General features: G+C 49.7%; 1 protein-coding gene and 1 long non-coding RNA gene across 3 annotated transcripts; one reads left to right on the plus strand and one right to left on the minus strand.

Moving 5' to 3' along the window:
- Window positions 1-2,028: 2,028 nt before the first annotated feature.
- Window positions 2,029-9,497, minus strand: LOC132421774 (uncharacterized). Its single transcript, XR_009518769.1, has 3 exons — window positions 9,427-9,497; window positions 8,401-8,671; window positions 2,029-2,278 (listed from the first exon to the last, which is right to left on the minus strand). It is a non-coding gene; the product is annotated as an uncharacterized lncRNA (long non-coding RNA).
- Window positions 9,498-11,277: 1,780 nt separating this feature from the next.
- On the plus strand, window positions 11,278-16,890 carry ANGPTL4 (angiopoietin like 4). 2 transcript variants are annotated; one of them, XM_060006590.1, is made up of 7 exons: window positions 11,278-11,801; window positions 11,977-12,087; window positions 12,214-12,331; window positions 14,612-14,725; window positions 15,053-15,148; window positions 15,231-15,512; window positions 16,234-16,890. In XM_060006590.1, the coding sequence occupies exons 1-7, from the start codon at window positions 11,466-11,468 to the stop codon at window positions 16,413-16,415; spliced, it is 1,239 nt and encodes a 412-aa protein (XP_059862573.1). In that variant the 5' UTR covers window positions 11,278-11,465; the 3' UTR covers window positions 16,416-16,890. The 2 variants fall into 2 exon arrangements, with proteins under 2 accessions (XP_059862573.1, XP_059862574.1); XM_060006591.1 differs by having other exon boundaries at window positions 16,305-16,353.
- Window positions 16,891-18,231: the final 1,341 nt, after the last annotated feature.

Here is an 18,231-nt window from a genome sequence, read left to right on the forward strand (position 1 = left end):
GTTTGTAATAGCAAAGGATTAGGGACAACGCAGGTCCTTAATAGGGACCTGGTTAAATACAGTACAAGTATAAATGGAATACTATTCAGCTACTATATAAAAAATGAGGAACCTTCTATGGGCTGATAAGAGCTCTGAGATTTATGTCAAGTGAAAAAAGATACAAAACAGTGCATGTGACGTGCTATCTTCTGTGTAAAGATAGTGGGGAAAATTGCTTATATCTGTATAAATAAATGCAAGAATGACAGAGGAGAAACTATTGACAGTGATTTTGGGTATGAGTGAGGGGAACTGGACAGATAGGGGACAAGAGTGTTAGGGAGATTGAAATTAAAATTTTTAATTAAAAAATTTTCCGGACTTCCCTGGTGGAGCAGTGGTTAAGAATCCGCCTGCTAATGTAGGGGACATGGGTTTGAGTCCTGGTCGGGGACAATCCCACGTGCCACGGAGCAACTAAGCCTGTGTGCCACAACTACTGAGCCTGCATGCCACAACTACTGAAGCCTGTGCACCTAGAACCCATGCTCTGCAACAAGAGAAGCCACCGCAATGAGAAGCCTGCGCACCGCAATGAAGAGTAGCCCCTGCTCACCGCAACTAGAGAAAGTTGCGCACAACAACGAAGGCCCAACGCAGGCAAAAATAAATAAATAAATTTATTTAAAAAAATTTCCTCCAAGAGAAATGAAAGCACTCTCCCATCAAAAACTTGTATGTGACATTGGATGCAACTAGAGATTATCATACAAAGTGAAGTAAGTCAGAAAGAGAAAGACAAATACCATATGATATCACTTACATGTGAAATCTAAAATATGGCACAAATAAACTTATCTATGAAATAGAAACAGACTCACAGACACAGAGAACAGACTTGTGGTTGTCAAGAGGGAGGGGGGATGGGGGAGAGAGGGATTGGGAGTTTGGGATGAACAGATGCAAACTATTATATATAGGATGGATAAGCAACAAGGTCCTATTGCATAGCACAGGGAACTATATTCAATATTCTATGATAAACCACAATGGAAAAGAACCTAAAAAAGAATGTATATATATGTATAGCAGAATCACTTTGCGGTACAGCAGAAATTAACACAATATTGTGAATCAACTATACAGCAATTTTAAAAAATTGAAAAAAAAAACGTGTATGTGAATGTCCATAACAGCTTTATTTATTTATTTTTTTTTAAATTTTATTTATTTATTTATTTTTGCTGTGTTGCGTCTTAGTTTCTGTGCGCGGGCTTTCTCTAGTTGCGGGGACCACTCTTCATCGCGGTGCGCGGGCCTCTCACTATCGCGGCCTCTCTAGTTGCGGAGCACAGGCTCCAGACGCGTAGGCTCAGTAGTTGTGGCTCACGGGCCTAGTTGCTCCGCAGCATGTGGGATCTTCCCAGACCAGGGCTCGAACCCGTGTCCCCTGCATTAGCAGGCAGATTCTCAACCACTGCACCACCAGGGAAGCCCCATAACAGCTTTATTTTTAATAAACAAAGACTGGAACAACCCCAATGTCCTTCAACAGATGAATGTATACAGAAACTGTGGTTTATCCATATCAATGTTAAAAATAAATATACTATTGATACACACTCCATCAGAGATGAATCTCAAAATAATTGTGTTAAGTAAAAAAAAAAGCAGGCAAGAAAGGAGTACATTCTATGTACTCTATGTGATTCCATTTATATAAAATTCTAGGAAATGCAAACTTACCTGTAGTGACGGAAAGCAGGTCATGGTTACCTGGGGAAGGTGGGAGGAGCCAGTGGGAGAGGTTCTTAAGAGGCACAAGGAAGCTTCTGGGTGTAATAGAGATTTCCATTACCTTGATTATGGTGATAGATTCACAGGTGTTTACATAGGTCAGAGTTGATTAGATTGTGCACCTGAAATATGTGCAGATTATGGTATGTCAATTACACTACAATATACTGCCAAGATGCTTTCCCCACCATTTTTGTCTTAGTCCTCTTGGGCTGCTATAACAAAATGCCACAGGCTGGGTGGCTTAAACACGGAAATTTATTTCTCACAGTTCCGGAGGCTGGGAAGTCCAAAATCAAGGTGCTGGTATATTCGGTTCCTGGGGAGAACTCTCTTCCTGGCTTGCAGATGGCCACCTTCTCGCTGTATTCTCATATGGTGGAGAGGGAGAGAAAGCTCTCTTCTGTCTCTCTTTCTAAGGGCACCAATCCCATCATGGGAGTCCCGTCCTCATGACCTAATCATCTCCCAAAGGCTCCACCTCCAAAGACCATCATACCTGGGGATTAGGGTTTCCACATAATGAATTTTAGGGGAACACAAACATTCAGTCCATAACAATTTTGAAAAGGAAAATGTTTAGACATACAAAAAAACTTCAAAAGTGATTATGAATAAACCTGGGTAAACATTCTCAAACAAAGTTTTAGGTGGACACACAATTAGGAAAAGGGAGACTTCTCCAGCTATGGTTTTTATTTTATTTATTTTTAAAATTAATATTCTCTTTTTAAAAAAAATATTTATTTGTTTGTTTGGCTGAGCCAGGTCTTCGTTGCTGCATGCGGGATCTTTAGTTGCAGCATACGAACTCTTAGTTGCGGCATGTGGGATCTAGTTCCCTGATCAGGGAGTGAGCCCAGGCCCCTGCATTGGGAGTCTTAGCCACTGGACCACCAGGGAAGTCCTCCAGCTATGATTTTTAGAGTTTTGGGGTTTGGCACAATGCAAATGCCTTCCCCATTCAAAATTGTAACTTACAAAAACAGACAGGATTAAAAAAAAAAGATTCATTAGTTTGGAACTAGAGAGAACTAGGTTGAAATCTTGGCCTTTCTAAGCTGTCTGTCTTTGGCCAAGTATGTGAACATCTCAGAACATCACAGTTTTCCTATCAGTCCAAAAGGGAAAGGAATGCTTTCGTTTTCAAGGCTGATTAAAGGGTGACAAAACATAGACTATGCACGTGCCTAATGGGATAAAGGTGAGTGCTAAATTAATGTGCACTGTTATAATTATTATTCTTACCTTAGTGAGTTCAGGGCTGTTTGCCCTGGTGTCCAAAGGCGGCAGGTTCACACACACGCAAGCTCCCAGGCTGGGAGGACTCTGGGAGATGGGTGGCGATGGGGAGAGTGTCTTGGGCAGAGGCCACTCCATTCCTTTCTGGAGCCCCAGCCCAGAATCTGAGTCATTCTTTCTGCTCTGAGATTCTGAGGCTCCTGCCCTAAAACTGACCTCTCCTGATGACCTGATGTGACTAAAGGCTGACAGGAAAGGGCATGGGCAGTTGCCAGGGGTGGCGGGGGCCACTCCTGGGGGGCCAGCAGCCTTGTTTTGGGATGTCCACATACAATGTCCCTCTGGGCTCGTCTGGGAAGAATCAGTCACATATCCCACGCTACAATGCATTATTCATGCTCTTCCCCAATCTGGGTCACCCATTCCATATCCTTTTCATCTGGATAATCTTACTGTTTCTCAGCCCCAGGGCCCCTGCCCAAAAAGCCTTACCTGCTGGGATAGGTCCCTTCTCTGACCTCTTCTAGGCCCCTGTGCTTCCCCATTACAGCACTGATCATCCAATATTAAAGTTAAGTGGTTAAACAGACATAGAGAACGGACTTGTGGTTGCCAAGGGGGAGGAGGGGTGGGACAGGGAAGGACTGGGAGTTTGGGATTAGCGGATGCAAACTATTATATATAGGAAGGATAAAAAACAAGGTCCTGGGCTTCCCTGGTGGCGCAGTGGTTGAGAGTCCGCCTGCCGATGCAGGGGACACGGGTTCGTGCCCCGGTCCGGGAAGATCCCATGTGCCGCGGAGCGGCTGGGCCCGTGAGCCATGGCCGCTGAGCCTGCGCGTCCAGAGCCTGTGCTCCCCAACGGGAGAGGCCACAACAGTGAGAGGCCCGCGTACCGCAAAACAAACAAACAAACAGAAAAAAACACAAGGTCCTACTGTATAGCACAAGGAACTATGTTCAATATCCTGTGATAAACCATAATGGAAAAGAATATGAAAAAGAATGTATATATACATATAACTGAATCACTTTGCTGTACAGCAGAAATTAACATTGTAAGTTAACTATACTTCAACAAAATAAATGTAAAAAATAAAAATGCTTAAAATAATCAAAATTAGGTCAAAAGATACAAACTTCCAGTTATAAAATAAGGAAGTCCTGGGGTTGTAACATACAGCATGGCAACTATAATTAATAATACTATTATATATTCAAAAGTGGCTAAGAGTAAATCTTAAAAGCTCTCATCATAAGAAAATAATTTTTATTTTTTGGCCGCTCCGTGTAGCTTGCAGGGTCTTAATTCTGTGACCAGGGATTAAGCCCAGGCCCTCAGCAGTGAAACCACAGAATCCTAACCACTGGACCACCAGGGAATTCCCAAGGAAAGAAATTTTGTAACTCTGTATGATGATGGATGTTAACTAGACTTATTGTGGTGATCATTTGGCAATGTATATAAATATCGAATCATTATGTTGTACATCTGAAACTAATATAATATTATGTCAATGATGTCTCAATGAAAGAATTTTTTTTTTCTGCGTTGGGTGTTCGTTGCTGAGTGCGGGCTTTCTCTAGTTGTGGCAAGTGGGGGCTACTCTTCGTTGTGGTGCGAGGGCTTCTCACTGCGGTGGCTTCTCTTGTTGCAGAGCACGGGCTCTAGGCCCATGGGCTCCAGTAGTTGCAGCACGTGGGCTCCGTTGTTGTGGCGCTCGGGCTTAGTTGCTCTGTGGCATGTAGGATCTTCTCAGACCAGGGATCGAACCCGTGTCCCCTGCATTGGCAGGAGGATTCTTAACCACTGAACCACCAGGGAAGTCCCAAGAATAAATTTTTAAAAATCACAATTAACGGTGCTAATATGGGCAAACAGATTTGCCCCCTGTTACTATGCCCGGAGGTCACAATATCACTGCCAAAAAATGCATAGTAATCAGGAGGAAGCATCAGACAAATGCAAAGTGAGGAACATTCCACCAATAACTAGTGTGTGCATTTCAAAAAAGTCAATGTCAAAAAAAATGGTACAGGGCTTTCCTAGTGGTTCTGTGTTAAGACCCCACATTCCACTGCAAGGGCCATGGGTTCGATCCCTGGTCGGGGAAGTAACGCATGTCGCAAGGTGTGGCCAAAAAAAAAGAAAAAAAGGTACAAATGAACTTATTTACAAAACAGAAATAGAGTCACAGATGTGGAAAACAAACTTATGGTTACCAAGGGGGAATGGAAGAGGGATAAATTGGGAGATTGGGATTGACATATACACACTACTATATATAAAATAGATAACTAGTAAGAACCTACTGTATAGCACAGGGAACTCTACTCAATACTCTGTAATGACCTATATGGGAAAAGAATCAAAAAAAGAGTGGATATACGTATATGTATAACTGATTCACTTTGCTGTACACCTGAAACTAACACAACATTGTAAATCAACAATTTTTAAAAAGTCAATGTCGTGAAGGACAAAGAATGATTGAGGAACGGGTCCAGATTATGGAGGACTAAGGAGACACAACAAGTAATTGCACCATGTGATCCTGGATGGGACCCCAGAGGGGGAGAAAACAGCTGTAAAGGACATGATGAAACTGGAATCTGGACTGAAGATTAGATAACAGCAATATGTCAGGCTCAAACTTCCTCAAGTTGCTATCTGTGCTGTAGTTACGTAAGTGAAAGGCCTTGTTCTTAGTAAAAGCACTAATCATGTCTGCAGCATACCCTCAAATCATTCACACACACAAAAGTGTGTGTGATTATCTTTTTTCTATGTGTATTTTATATATACATGTATATGTGTGCATTATATATGTGCATCTGTATAATAGGTGTGTGTGCATATTATATGTATTTACATGTGTCTCTCTGTATATAAATGTTTCTCTCTCTCTCTCTCCTCCTCTCTTTTTTTTTTTTTTTTTTTTTTTTTCGGTACGCGGGCCTCTCACTGCTGTGGCCTCTCCCGTTGCGGAGCACAGGCTTCGGACGCGCAGGCTCAACGGCCATGGCTCACGCGCCCAGCCGCTCCGCGGCATGTGGGATCTTCCCGGACCGGGGCACGAACCCGTGTCCCCTGCATCGGCAGGCGGACTCTCAACCACTGCGCCACCAGGGAAGCCCTACTCCTCTCTCTTTTGTACAAGAATCATCTCTGTTTTATTTATTTCACAGAGTAATGATTTTAATTGAATACATTTGGGCACAGTAAATATTTGACATGAAAAGTAGTTGTATCAGAATGGGCATCAGAAAAATAGCAATTCATCTTTACACATAATAAGTAGAAAATATTTTTTCTGTCTGTTCATGTAAGTGTTACAAATCCTGAGAATGTTATACACTGAACTAGGCACTACCTTATAATTAAATCTTGCATACATATATATATAGAGAGACAGAGAGAGACAGAGAAGAGAAATATATATGGAATATATATATATATATATATTTGTGTGTAATATATATATATATGCCTCTCTTCCTTTATGTGAGGGAGGATCACCAGGGAAAAGAACTGCTCAGCTGAGTCCACTGGATGTGGTTTTGAGCCACTAAGTTTGGGGAATGTTTGTTACACAGCAAAAGAAAACTGATTGGGCTTCCCTGGTGGTGCAGTGGTTGAGAATCTGCCTGCTAATGCAGGGGACATGGGTTCGAGCCCTGGTCTAGGAGGATCCCACATGCCACGGAGCAACTAGGCCCATGAGCCACAACTACTGAGCCTGCACGTCTGGAGCCTGTGCTCCGCAACAAGAGAGGCCGCGATAGTGAGAGGCCCGCGCACCGCGATGAAGAGTGGCCCCCTCTTGCCACAACTAGAGAAAGCCCTCGCACAGAAACGAAAACCCAACACAGCAAAAATAAATAAATTAATTAATAAACTCCTACCCCCAACATCTTCAAAAAAAAAAAAAAGAAAAACCACAGCTTTAAAAAAAAAAATATGCTCCTGATTTCTAAAAAAAAAAAGGAAAACTGATACACTAATGCTGTTAAATAATAAAATATGTTCTATCCTCCCAGTTTTTAAAATATACCTTCAAAACAATATGAAAGGTCAGATCCAAATTTATTATTTCTTTTTTGTTTTAATAAGATTTGGGTTTTTTTTAGATTAGCGTTTTTAAATTGTGGTAAAACACACATAATAGAAAAAGTTTAACCATTTTAATGAATACAATTCAGTGGCATTAAGTACACATACAATGTTGTACAACTTCTACCTAGTTCCAGAACTTTTCCACCAGCCCAAATGGAAACTCAATGGTCTAAAAGGAAGTCTATGGGCTCCAGTAAATATACCCATTGCTCCCACAACTCCTTGCCTGGTGGAGGCATTCACCCTCCAAAGTGCAGTGCCATAACAGAGGTCCCTCTTGCCCTGGTCTGAGGCTGGCACTGGCAACAGAAAAACACCAGCCCAAAGGCAATGATCAGAGGCTTAAAGGATCTGCAAAAAAACAGAACATGGAATGGCCTGTGTCGCACAGCAGTGATGGGGCGGGAGGGCTTCCCTTGGCCAAAGAGGGCAGCTCCCCTTCAGCTTTGGACCGTTGCAAACAAGCAGGACTGCAGACCACTCCTGTTGGACCTTCCAATTTTTCAAGAGAAGCAGAAATTCCGGATTTTCATTAGAAATCTCCTGATACTCAAAATTCTGGGCAGAACAAACCAAGCGTATCTTCAGGTGGAGTTTGGCCTGTGGGGTCCAGCATAGGATCATGCAGGATCTGTGCCTAAAACATGGGTGAGGGAGACTTCCCTGGTGGTCCAGTGGGTAAGACTCCATGCTCCCAATGCAGGGGGCCCGGGTTCGATCCCTGGCCGGGGAACTAGAGACTGCATGCATGCTGCAACTAAGAAGTCTGCATGCTGCAACTAAAAAGATCCCATGTGCAGCAACGAAGACCCGGCTGAGCCAAAAAAAAAAAAAAAAAAAAAAGGGTGAGGGATGGGGTGGGTGGGAGAGCAGAGCTGGCAGAGGGGGCTTGGCTTCTGTGCAAATTTGAGCAGGAGACGGGATTGCAACTCATGGGAGCAGCATCAGTTGCACTCCATGTCCGCCACTGGCAGAACTCAAAATAAAGCATGGTTGGAGCAGGTTTAAGCTCAATAATAATCCTAGTCTTCCTGGGAAACTTTATTCCCCCCACACCTCCTCTCTCAGACTATGTGATCTCTCTGTACCTCTGTTTCCCCTTCTTTAAAATAGAGACCTTACAGGATATATTAAGTGAGTGAATATATATAAAATACATAAAATAATGCCAAGTGCAGGGTGGGCACTACTTAAATGTTGGCTACTGTATTAGCTGCAGAATGAGTGGCTTAAAACAACAAGACACATTTATTATTTCTTACTTTTCTGTGGGTCAGGAGTTTGGGAGCAGCTTAGCTGGGTGGTTCTGGCTTGGAGTCTCATGAGGTTGCTAACAGATGCCAAGTGAGGCTACATCATCTGAAAGCTCGACTGGGGCTGGAGGATCTGCTTCCAAGATAGCTCCCTTGTGTGGCAGACAAGCTGATGCTGGTTGTTGGGTGGAGGCCTCAGTTCCTCACCTTGCCGATCTCTCCAAAGGGCTGCTTGAGTGTCCTCACAGTATGGTGGCTGGCTTCTCCCGGAGCAAGTGAGCTAATCAAGAACAAGAAGGAAGTCACATGTTTTTTATGACCTAACCTCAGAAGTCACACACATTGTCATTTCAACAATATCCTCTTGGTTATATGATGGAGAGGAACTACACAAGAGTGCAAATATCAGGAAGCAAGGATCACTGCGCTATTATGAATAAAGGTAGCATGGCTGCTAAGAGCAGAGCTGTGAGTCAGGCAGGCTGGTTTCAAATCCTAGCTCTTTCTAGATAACTGTGAGAACTTGGACAAGTACTTAACCTGTCTTTCACTGCATCCTCATTTATAAGATAGAATAACAGTATCTGCTTCATTTGCAGTTGTTATTGGGATTAAGGGAATATATAATCACTTTAGAACAATTCCTGGCATATAACAAGTACACAATAGTGCACAACTTTTTTTTTTACTTGAGTTGTACACTTCATTATTTATTTATTATTTATTTATTTATTTGGTTGTGTCAGATCTTAGTTGTGGCACGTGGCTCCTTAGTTATGGCACGCAAACTCCTAGTTGCAGCATGCATGTGGGATCTAGTTCCCGGACCAGGGATCAAACCCGGGCCCCCTGCATTGGGAGCATGGAGTCTTAACCACTGCACCACCAGGGAAGTCTCTGCTGCTACTTTTTTATACACAGCCCCTCCAATGACAGATCAGCTCCTCCCATACAACCCACCAGAAGCCCCAATGATTGAAGACTAGTAGAGAGGAACTGAGGGGTCCCCAGTAATTAGGTCCTAGAGATACATACAGATGGAAAGACACTGTTCATGAGACTGTGTCCTGCTCCAGACTGAAATTTCCCAAAGGCAGGGATTTTCCTTTCAGCTGCCCACAGACAGACAAAAAAAAAAAAGTCAATTTTACTGCTTCGCTTTCTGATGAGAGACTCCAGCCCGCATGTCACCTTTCTAATACCATTTACTTCACCCAGAGTAGCCTACATTGGGTGGAGGGGGCATCTTGCCCACCATTATGGACCCAGCATAGTAACCAGCACACAGCAGGTACCAAAGAAACAATTGATCATGGTGATATGTTATTGCTGGGTCAGAAATATATTCCACAGAGCAGTTTTTTAAGATATAATCCAGGGCCAGCTCTGGGTCCCTGGACAAATTCTTTTGTAGCCTGCTCACTGCAGGTGCCTCTAAGAGGCTTGGGTGTACTTTGTGCCCTCTGAAACACAGCACAGAGGTAGAAGTTCCTTCAGAGTGGATCAGAAAGAGGCCTTCAGGTTGGGAAGGTAATTGATCATTTTTCTCAGTGCAAGAAGCCAGGGAGGAGGAGAGCTCACTCTTGGATAGCTATGTCCCCCACTCAGAAGGTGGCCAGGGGCTGGGGGCTGGACAGGCCGGCTGCCAGGTCAGATGGTGGCTATCTGGATCTATTCCTTGCCAAGGTTTTCCTCTGTGCCCTTCCCACCTGCCTGTCACTGCTGCCGGGATCTGCTATCCTGGCATCTGGCCCAGCCAAGTGTATGGGGCACACAGTGTTGGATTCCAGAGGCTGAGCTGGCTCGGAGCCCTGCTGAGTCAACTCTGTTTTTCTTGCCTGTTCTCTGAGCCATCGTGCCCTGGGTTTTTCCTGGCAGGCAGGTTTTCTATGCCAGCCTCAATTTTCAGGCAAGGTATAGGGAAGTTGGTGGGAATGGAGGGGGAGAACTTTGGTAAAAGTTTGTTGAATAAATGCTTAGCCTTGTGAAATGAAAGTGGTCCACCTCACAGCCTCACTCAGTTCTTCCTCTGTCCCAACTCTTTCCCTACCCGAGGGTCTCTCCACCAGCCTGGGAACTCCATGTAGGAGAGCAGAGGACTGTTTATTGAATGAATGAATGAATGAGGGAGAATGGGGAGACCTTCCTTCCATGTATCCCCTCTTTCTGTTCCAAGGTTCCTGCTTTGATTCAGGCAAACACTCTGAAGACCCTGAGGGTAGAGAGTGGGCAGTGGGGAGAGAGGCACCCGCTGGAGACTGAACAAGACAAATCTGGTCCCTGCCACCTGGGCACTAAGTTGTGCGGAGTGGGATGAGGGACGTTAAAGAATCCCACAAACGCATCTGCAACGACCAAGCCTTGAGCGGGAAGGAGCGCGAAAGCCCGAGATGTCTCCCCGGGAGACCAGCCTGGTCTTGGGATGCTCTCCGGGAGGCGTTCCGGAGGCGGGGATGTTTGAGGGGTCCCGGGTTTCCGCCTAGCTCTGCTGGACTGAGCGTACCAGGACCCTCTTCCCCAGCTTTTGACTTGGGGAGGGGGTCAGGAATGCAGCCCGCACGCCCCGTCCCCGCTGACACCAGCGCCTTTTCCCCACTGGGCGCGGCGGGGGCTGGGGGGGGGGGGCTCGAAATTCCGGCGCTTGGAAAGGGACCGCGGGGAGAGGAAGTCACGTCTCCCACGGTCAGCAGAGAAGGCACGGCTGACCACGCACGTCCGGGCCTGGTGGGAGGAGCCAGAGTTTTGCACCTCCCAGGGCACCCCTCACCCCCAAAACTACCCGGCCTCCAGCAACTGAACCCCACCCCCGTCCCCACGCCCCGTCCCCGGAACTCCACGCACCCCGCCTCCCAGGCTCCGCCTTCTACTCCCGCACTGTGCTTATAATAGAGGGCGTAGCGCGCACAAGCCAAGCTGTGATTCGAGTCTTTGCTCTCTGGCTTCTGCACCCAAGCGAGTCTCCACCAGGGCCCCCGCGTCTCCACCCCTCTCATCTCGACCTCCGAGTCCCCCTTGCGCCCCCTCACCCCTGCCTCTCCGATCTCCGCGTCCCGGCGTCCACACCACCCGGAAGGATGCGCTGTGCGCCAACAGCCGGAGCAGCCCTGGTGCTGTGCGCTGCCACCGCCGGGCTGCTGAGCGCGCAGGGCCGCCCGGAGCCTCCCGAGAAGCCGCGCTTCGCCTCCTGGGACGAGGTGAATGTGCTGGCGCACGGGCTCCTGCAGCTCGGCAACGGGCTACGCGAGCACGTGGAGCGCACCCGTGGGCAGCTGGGCGAGCTGGAGCGGCGTCTGGGCTCGTGCGGGGCCGCCTGCAAGGATCCTGAGGGGTCAGCCGCACCTCCGTTCGCCCCGGAGAATCTGGTCCCTCCCGGCGGCGATGCAGTCCCGGAGACCCTCCGCAGCTTTCAGGTACGTACGCTCCTACTGCCCTGGAAGTGTGTGGACGGGAGGGGGCGCATCCCGGACTCCCTGGGCTCTCCTGCCCGGGCCTCAAAGGATGGAGAGTTGGGAGTAGGACCGGGGATGAATGGAGAAGTTGGAGGCGGAAGGCCAGATCCTCACCAGGGTTTTATACTCTCCCCAGACTCAGCTCAAGGCTCAGAACAGCAGGATCCAGCAACTCTTCCAGAAGGTGGCCCAGCAGCAGCGGCACCTGGAGAAGCAGCACCTGAGAATCCAGAATCTGCAGAGCCAGGTGCCCGATGCTTGCCCCAGGTGGGGAGGGAGGTTGAAGTTGGACCTATGGGTCTGGACGTGGAGCTAAGCAGGTCGAGCAGCCTGAGCCAGCCAGACCTGACCCCCTCCTCCTGTCCTGTCCCAGATGGGCCATTTGGCCCCCATGCACCTGGGCCACGGGGTGGCCAAGCGTGCCAGGAGGAAGAGGCTACCCAAGATGGCCCAACTTGCTGGCCCAGCTCAAAATATCAGCCGCTTGCACAGTGAGTGTCCAGACCTTTGCTGTTCTCCGGAAACCACACCCCCACTATTCTTGCCCCCCACCCTTGTCAGGTCCACCTTACTGAGAAGGAGAGAGGCCCCGGCCCTGCGTCCCTGTGGGCTGACGGGGCTCTGGTGAAGGGGTGACTGGGACACCCCCTCCTCAGTCCTCTCCCTGCCCCACGGGGCCACCCCACCCTTCTTCCCAGCAAGCCACTGGGATTTCCCACGGGCCACTAAGTGGAGCAGCAGGTGGCTGGGAAACAGGGTCCAAGGGGGACTTGAGCTGCAGGGGTGTGGGAAAAGGGGTGGTACAGCTCAGGGCCACCTTCCTGGAGGTTGGAACCTTCTAGGAGGGACAGGATGGGGGACGAAAGGGTGCCAGCTAGGGAGGCTGGAGGCTGGAGCTCTCGTTGGGTGAAGAGAGAATGGCGGCCTGGGAGAAGAGGTTCTGATGTTTGGCCAACACCCACCCACCATGGGCTTTTAGAGTGTGGATCTAGGAGGGGAGGCTAGGGCAGGGAACCCCCATCTCCTTGGCCAGACGCATCACTCTTGCAACTCTTACAAATCCAGGCCTCCTGACTCACACACCTCTTCCGTCCCTCAACCTTCTATTGGCCCGGAAGTCCCAGATCAGCCCTTCCCACGCCCCCCCCCCAAGTTCTGGTTCCTTTATTGTGTATGCCCCATGCACCCCAGATCTCCTAACATGTCTGTAGGTATCTGACACAGATTCCCAGCTCCCGGTGTCTCTGGCCTACTGCTCCAGAGCTGGCTGGCTTCCTTGTGGTCCTCCTACCCCATCACCCACCTTGGCATCAGCAGCAGTCTGCAGCCAACTGGGTGAAAGTTCAGATCTCCCTCTTCACACCCTCGGGCTGGTTGCTGGCTTCACGCCCTCTAGTCTTGAGGGCTCTGGCACCTCCCCATCCCACCACTTTCCCTCCCCTCCCCAACCAGGAAGGGTCCATTACACCCTCCCAAACCGTAGCCCTGGTATGAGTGGCTTCTGGGTGGGGCCCGCAGGCATAGATCCAGGCTGGGGAATGTGATGGGGAGGGGGGGGGGTCATGCGTAGGTTTGGGGACTCCAGGCTCGCCCCTGCCAAGTATGGGAAAGTTCAGAGCTGTGGAGACAAACAGCTGGTGTTAATGGAAGCCACATTGGTGGTTTGGCGGGCTGCCTGTTGTGATTGGAAGAGAGGAAAGTAGGGGAAAGGGGAGCTGCTTCAGGGCCCAGAAAATGCCTCCAGTCATCCGGGCCCGCCCTCACTCCCACAGTGTGGACACATTCACCCCGCGACCTGAGCCTTCCCCTCCCCCTGCGACCTTTCCCCTACTTTCCGGGCTGGGCTGGGGCTGGGCTGGGGCTGGGCTGGGCTGGGCCTGGGCTGGGCTGGGCATGGGACGGGCTGGGCTGGGCATGGGACGGGCTGGGGGCGGGGACTTCCCCGGTCTGCCGATGTGCCCTGGCCATCCTTCCGTTTTTTCCTCCCTCCTCCCTCCTTCCCTCCTCAATCCTTCCCCCTCCCTCTCTGATACCTGGGACCCCAGGCAGGGCCTCTGTGGTGTCCCCAAGCCCCATCCAGGCCTGATTCCCCTCCCGCCACTGGACAAAGCAGAGCCCCCTCCTGTTTATCGCAGTTCTTGCCCCATCCCCACTCTGGTCCAGCTCCTTCAGTCATTCCTTCATGGCATCTTTAGTAAACACCTGCTGTGGGCTGGGATCAGCCTGGGCACCGGTGCCAGATGGTGGGCAAAGAGCCATTCATTGTCCCTAGCCTCATGGACCTCCTTCAGTGTGGGGAGTTGGAGAGAGACCATCAGATGACCCCAGTGTTGGGGAGTAGGAAGTCCTCAGTGCCCCTAACCTGGTCTGGGTGGGATGGTCAGGGACATGATCCCTTTCAGAAGCTGGGACCTTTAATATGAGGCAAGGAAAGGCATGAGGGAAGTGGGTCTCAGAACAGTAGCACGTGCAAAGTCCCTGTGGCAGGAGAGGGGTGTGGTACCAGGAAGGCTATGTGGCCAGAGGGTGGGCGTGCAGTGCAGGAGAGGGAGGATGGGTATAGCAACCAGTCCTGGGGTGCCTTGTAGACTGTGTCGAGGAAAGGCATGGGGTGCTATGGAAGACTTTAGGCAAGTGGGGGGGGTGTCATGAGCTCTAGATTGCCCCCTCCCGTCTCTGTCACCCGCTGCCCAGCCCCCAGACATGCCTGTTTCCTGGAACCCCCAGGCCTGCTCTCTGCTTCAATCCCCCCACCCTTGTCTGCCCTGCAGGACTGCCCAGGGACTGCCAAGAGCTGTTTGAAGAGGGAGAGAGGCAAAGTGGATTGTTCCAGATCCAGCCCCGGGGGTCCTCCTCATTCCTGGTTAACTGCAAGATGACCTCAGGTAGGGCTGCTCTGGCCCCCCAGGTACCCCAAATATCATGGGCCCGGTTGTCTTTCTGTCAAATGCAGCTCACCCCCCCTCCCTCCCTTGCTCCCCGCTTTCTCCTTCCCTGCTGGATCCTTGGGACAAAGATCCAGGCAGAGCCCTCCGCCTGCTGACCAGCCCATCTTCCTCCTTTAACCATCTTCCTGCAGTCCTGCTGGGATGGATGAGAGGAACATTGCTCTCCCTTGGTTTAGACGTGGTTTGGGGTTTGGGAGCCAGATGGGGGAGTCAGGGTCTCTTGTAAAAAAAATCCTCCTGGTGACTTTGCACCTTTCTGGGCAGATGGAGGCTGGACTGTAATTCAGAGGCGCCAGGATGGCTCAGTCGACTTTAACCAGCCCTGGGACGCCTACAAGGATGGCTTCGGAGACCCCCAAGGTGGGTGTTTCCTGCAGATCAGAGGCACAGGAGGGGGCCACGGAGGTGGGTCGTTCTCACAGATGGGCCTTTCCCACTGTAGGTGAGTTCTGGCTGGGCCTGGAGAAGGTGCACCGCATCATGGGGGAGCGTGGCAGCCGCCTGGCTGTGCAGCTGCAGGACTGGGAGGGCAATGCCGAGTCATTGCAGTTCCCTGTCCACCTGGGTGGCGAAGACACAGCCTACAGCCTGCAGCTCACGGCGCCCGTGGCCAGCAAACTGGGTGCCACCGCCTTCTCACCCAGCGGCCTCTCCCTGCCTTTCTCCACTTGGGACCAAGACCACGACCTCCGCGGAGACAAGAACTGTGCAAAGAGCCTCTCTGGTGAGCAAGCAAGCTCTGTCCCTCCTTGTCTTGCCCTTTGCCACACAGCTGGGACCTCCCCTCCCTACCTTTCTGCATCCGTCCCCTGCCTTCAACTCCATCTATTCCCTCCCCACTTTTCTCCTTACGTGCAGCATACCCTTGGGCAACTGACTTAACACTCACTTACTCCATCTTCAAAATGGGTATAACCATACCGTCCACGCCATAGGATTATTATGAACATATGATGAGTTGACGTTTGTGGGATGGTGGCTGGTGTGTGGCAAAGCCATCGAGACAGACCCCATCTTGTTCTAATGAAATCGGAGGCAGAGCCCGGGCCCTGTGAAGTGAAATATATGAAACTGCCTTTTGGTGGGTCAAAGAAGGATGGAATAGTGGTTAATTTCATATGGTTCAATCTAATATAAACTAGTGAGATGCATGACAGTCATAGAGAGGCTTTGATAAATGTTTGCCATGTGCCAGGTGCGGAGAAGTCACTCGCCAGGGTCACAGACATAAAAGCTGCAGTTACCAGGAAGGGGGGTACCCAGAGCCCCTGGGGTGCCTTTGTCACAACCTGGGGTTCCTCAGAACACAGTTTGACAACCACTGCCAAAGACATCTCATCTAAAGTGTGTGACATCCAACACCCAGCCTCATCCCCATCCCGGGCCCAGTGGAGGCCCAAGGACCCATGGGCCTAACCAAGTCCCCTTTTTTCTGACCCCGGCAGGTGGCTGGTGGTTTGGTACCTGCGGCCACTCCAATCTTAATGGCCAGTATTTCCATTCCATCCCACGGCAGCGGCAGCAGCTTAAGAAGGGCATCTTCTGGAAGACCTGGCGGGGCCGCTACTACCCGCTGCAGGCCACCACCATGCTGATCCAGCCCACAGCGGCCGAAGCAGCCTCCTAGCCTCCTCGCTGGGGCCTGGTCCCAGGCTCCTGGAGGACAGGGACTCTGATTCTGGCCCAGCATGTGGCCACTCCCTGCCTGGGCAGCGGCTCCAAGCAGGGGCCACCTGAAACCTCATGGACAGAGAAGATGTCCACGACTGGAGATGCCCCCGCGATGAGTGGGGGGGCTGCAGGAAATGCCCGCTGAGAAGAACAGAGCTGCAGGGCTGCAGGGCACAGACCCCAAAAGCGTGGGACATGGGGGCATTGAAGCCCACTCCTCGCCCGCCCGAGGAGTATGGGACGCAGAGGGACCACTCGGGGGCAGCCAGGCCGGCCCTTGATGGCGGATTCAGTCACGTTGACTGGCTGGGGGACCAGGACTCCCGTAGACCCCGGGCGCCCTTGTGGTGCTGTAGCGTGTGGGTGCTATAGGCGAGCCCACGCCGACGGCATCTGGGCTGAGCCCACGGAATTCTTGGAATAAAAACCACCTCAGAACATTTCGTTCCTTTTCGTCCTTTGTTTTTGTTTTAAAAAGTGGACAGTTTTCAAAGTCCACATAAACATGTTCCCAGGGTGGAGGGTGAATGCTTCCGGGGCTCTTGAGGGCAATGCTGGTTATCCCTACCACCTCCGACAGCTGATTTCAATTTCCTTCACTTATGGTTTCATGATGTGTATCTCATTTTTTACTTTCAAAGTTACAAAATAAAACCCTCATTCAGTCCTTCTGGAAGCAGGTAATAGAGAAAATAAGAAGCTCTTCCTGACCATACTTAGGCATATGAATCACTATTAACTTTTTAGTGTCCTGCCATCTGATAGAAATATGATGTGAGTTGTGTGTTTAATTTTTTTTGTAGCCACATTTTTTAAAATATTTATTTATTTTTGGCTGTGTTGGGTCTTCGTTTCTGTGCGAGGGCTTTCTCTAGTTGCGGCGAGCGGGGGCCACTCTTCATCGCAGTGCGTGGGCCTCTCACTGTTGCGGCCTCCCTTGTTACGGAGCACAGGCTCGAGACGCGCAGGCTCAGTAGTTGTGGCTCATGGGCCTAGTTGCTCCGCGGCATGTGGGATCTTCCCAGACCAGGGCTCAAACCCGTGTCCCCTGCATTGGCAGGCAGACCCTCCACCACTGCGCCACCAGGGAAGCCCTGTAGCCACATTTTTAAAAAAGAAAAAAAAAAGAAAAGTTTTACAAGAAAGTAAAAAAAACATTTAGGAATATACTTCATTGAACCCAATATTTCCAAAATATTACTGTTTCAACATGTGGTCAATATAAAAGTTATTGATAAAAAAAAGTTATTGATGAGATATTTGACGTGGCTTTTTGTACTGAGTCTTCCAAATTCAGTATGGATTTCACACTTATGGCGCATCTCAGTTTGGACTGGCCGTATTTAAGGGCTTAGTAGCCACAGTGGCCAATGGCCACCATCTTGGACAACCCAGCTCTACTGTGTGACATTAATGCAGTGTTTTGGGTAAATTCTTCCCATTTTTGGCCATGTCTGCAGAAGTTTCCCTTTAAATTGGCTTTAAAATATATATATATGTATGTATATATATATATATGTATCTTGGGACTTCCCTGGTGATCCAGTGGTTAAGAATCCACCTTCCAATGCAGGGAACGCAGGTTCCATCCCTGGTCAGGGAGCTAAGATTGCACATGCCACAGGGCAACTAAGCCCGAGCGCCACAACTAGAGAGCCTGTGTGCTGCAACTACTGAGCCCGCGCACTCTGGAGCCTGCGTGACACAACTACAGAGAAGCCTGCTGGCTGCAACGAAAGGTCCCACATGACGCAACTAAGACCTGATGCAGC

This window comes from Delphinus delphis, chromosome 3, assembly GCF_949987515.2.
Source record: "Delphinus delphis chromosome 3, mDelDel1.2, whole genome shotgun sequence".
NCBI lineage: Eukaryota > Metazoa > Chordata > Mammalia > Artiodactyla > Delphinidae > Delphinus > Delphinus delphis.

Excerpts from the sequence above, each read along its gene's own strand:
- ANGPTL4 (XM_060006590.1), top strand. The coding sequence starts at position 11,466 with ATGCGCTGTGCGCCAACAGCCGGAGCAGCCCTGGTGCTGTGCGCTGCC. Across the intron at positions 12,088-12,213 it reads TCCAGAATCTGCAGAGCCAG|ATGGGCCATTTGGCCCCCAT; the intron begins GTGCCCGATGCT and ends GTCCTGTCCCAG. Across the intron at positions 15,149-15,230 it reads TGGCTTCGGAGACCCCCAAG|GTGAGTTCTGGCTGGGCCTG; the intron begins GTGGGTGTTTCC and ends TTCCCACTGTAG.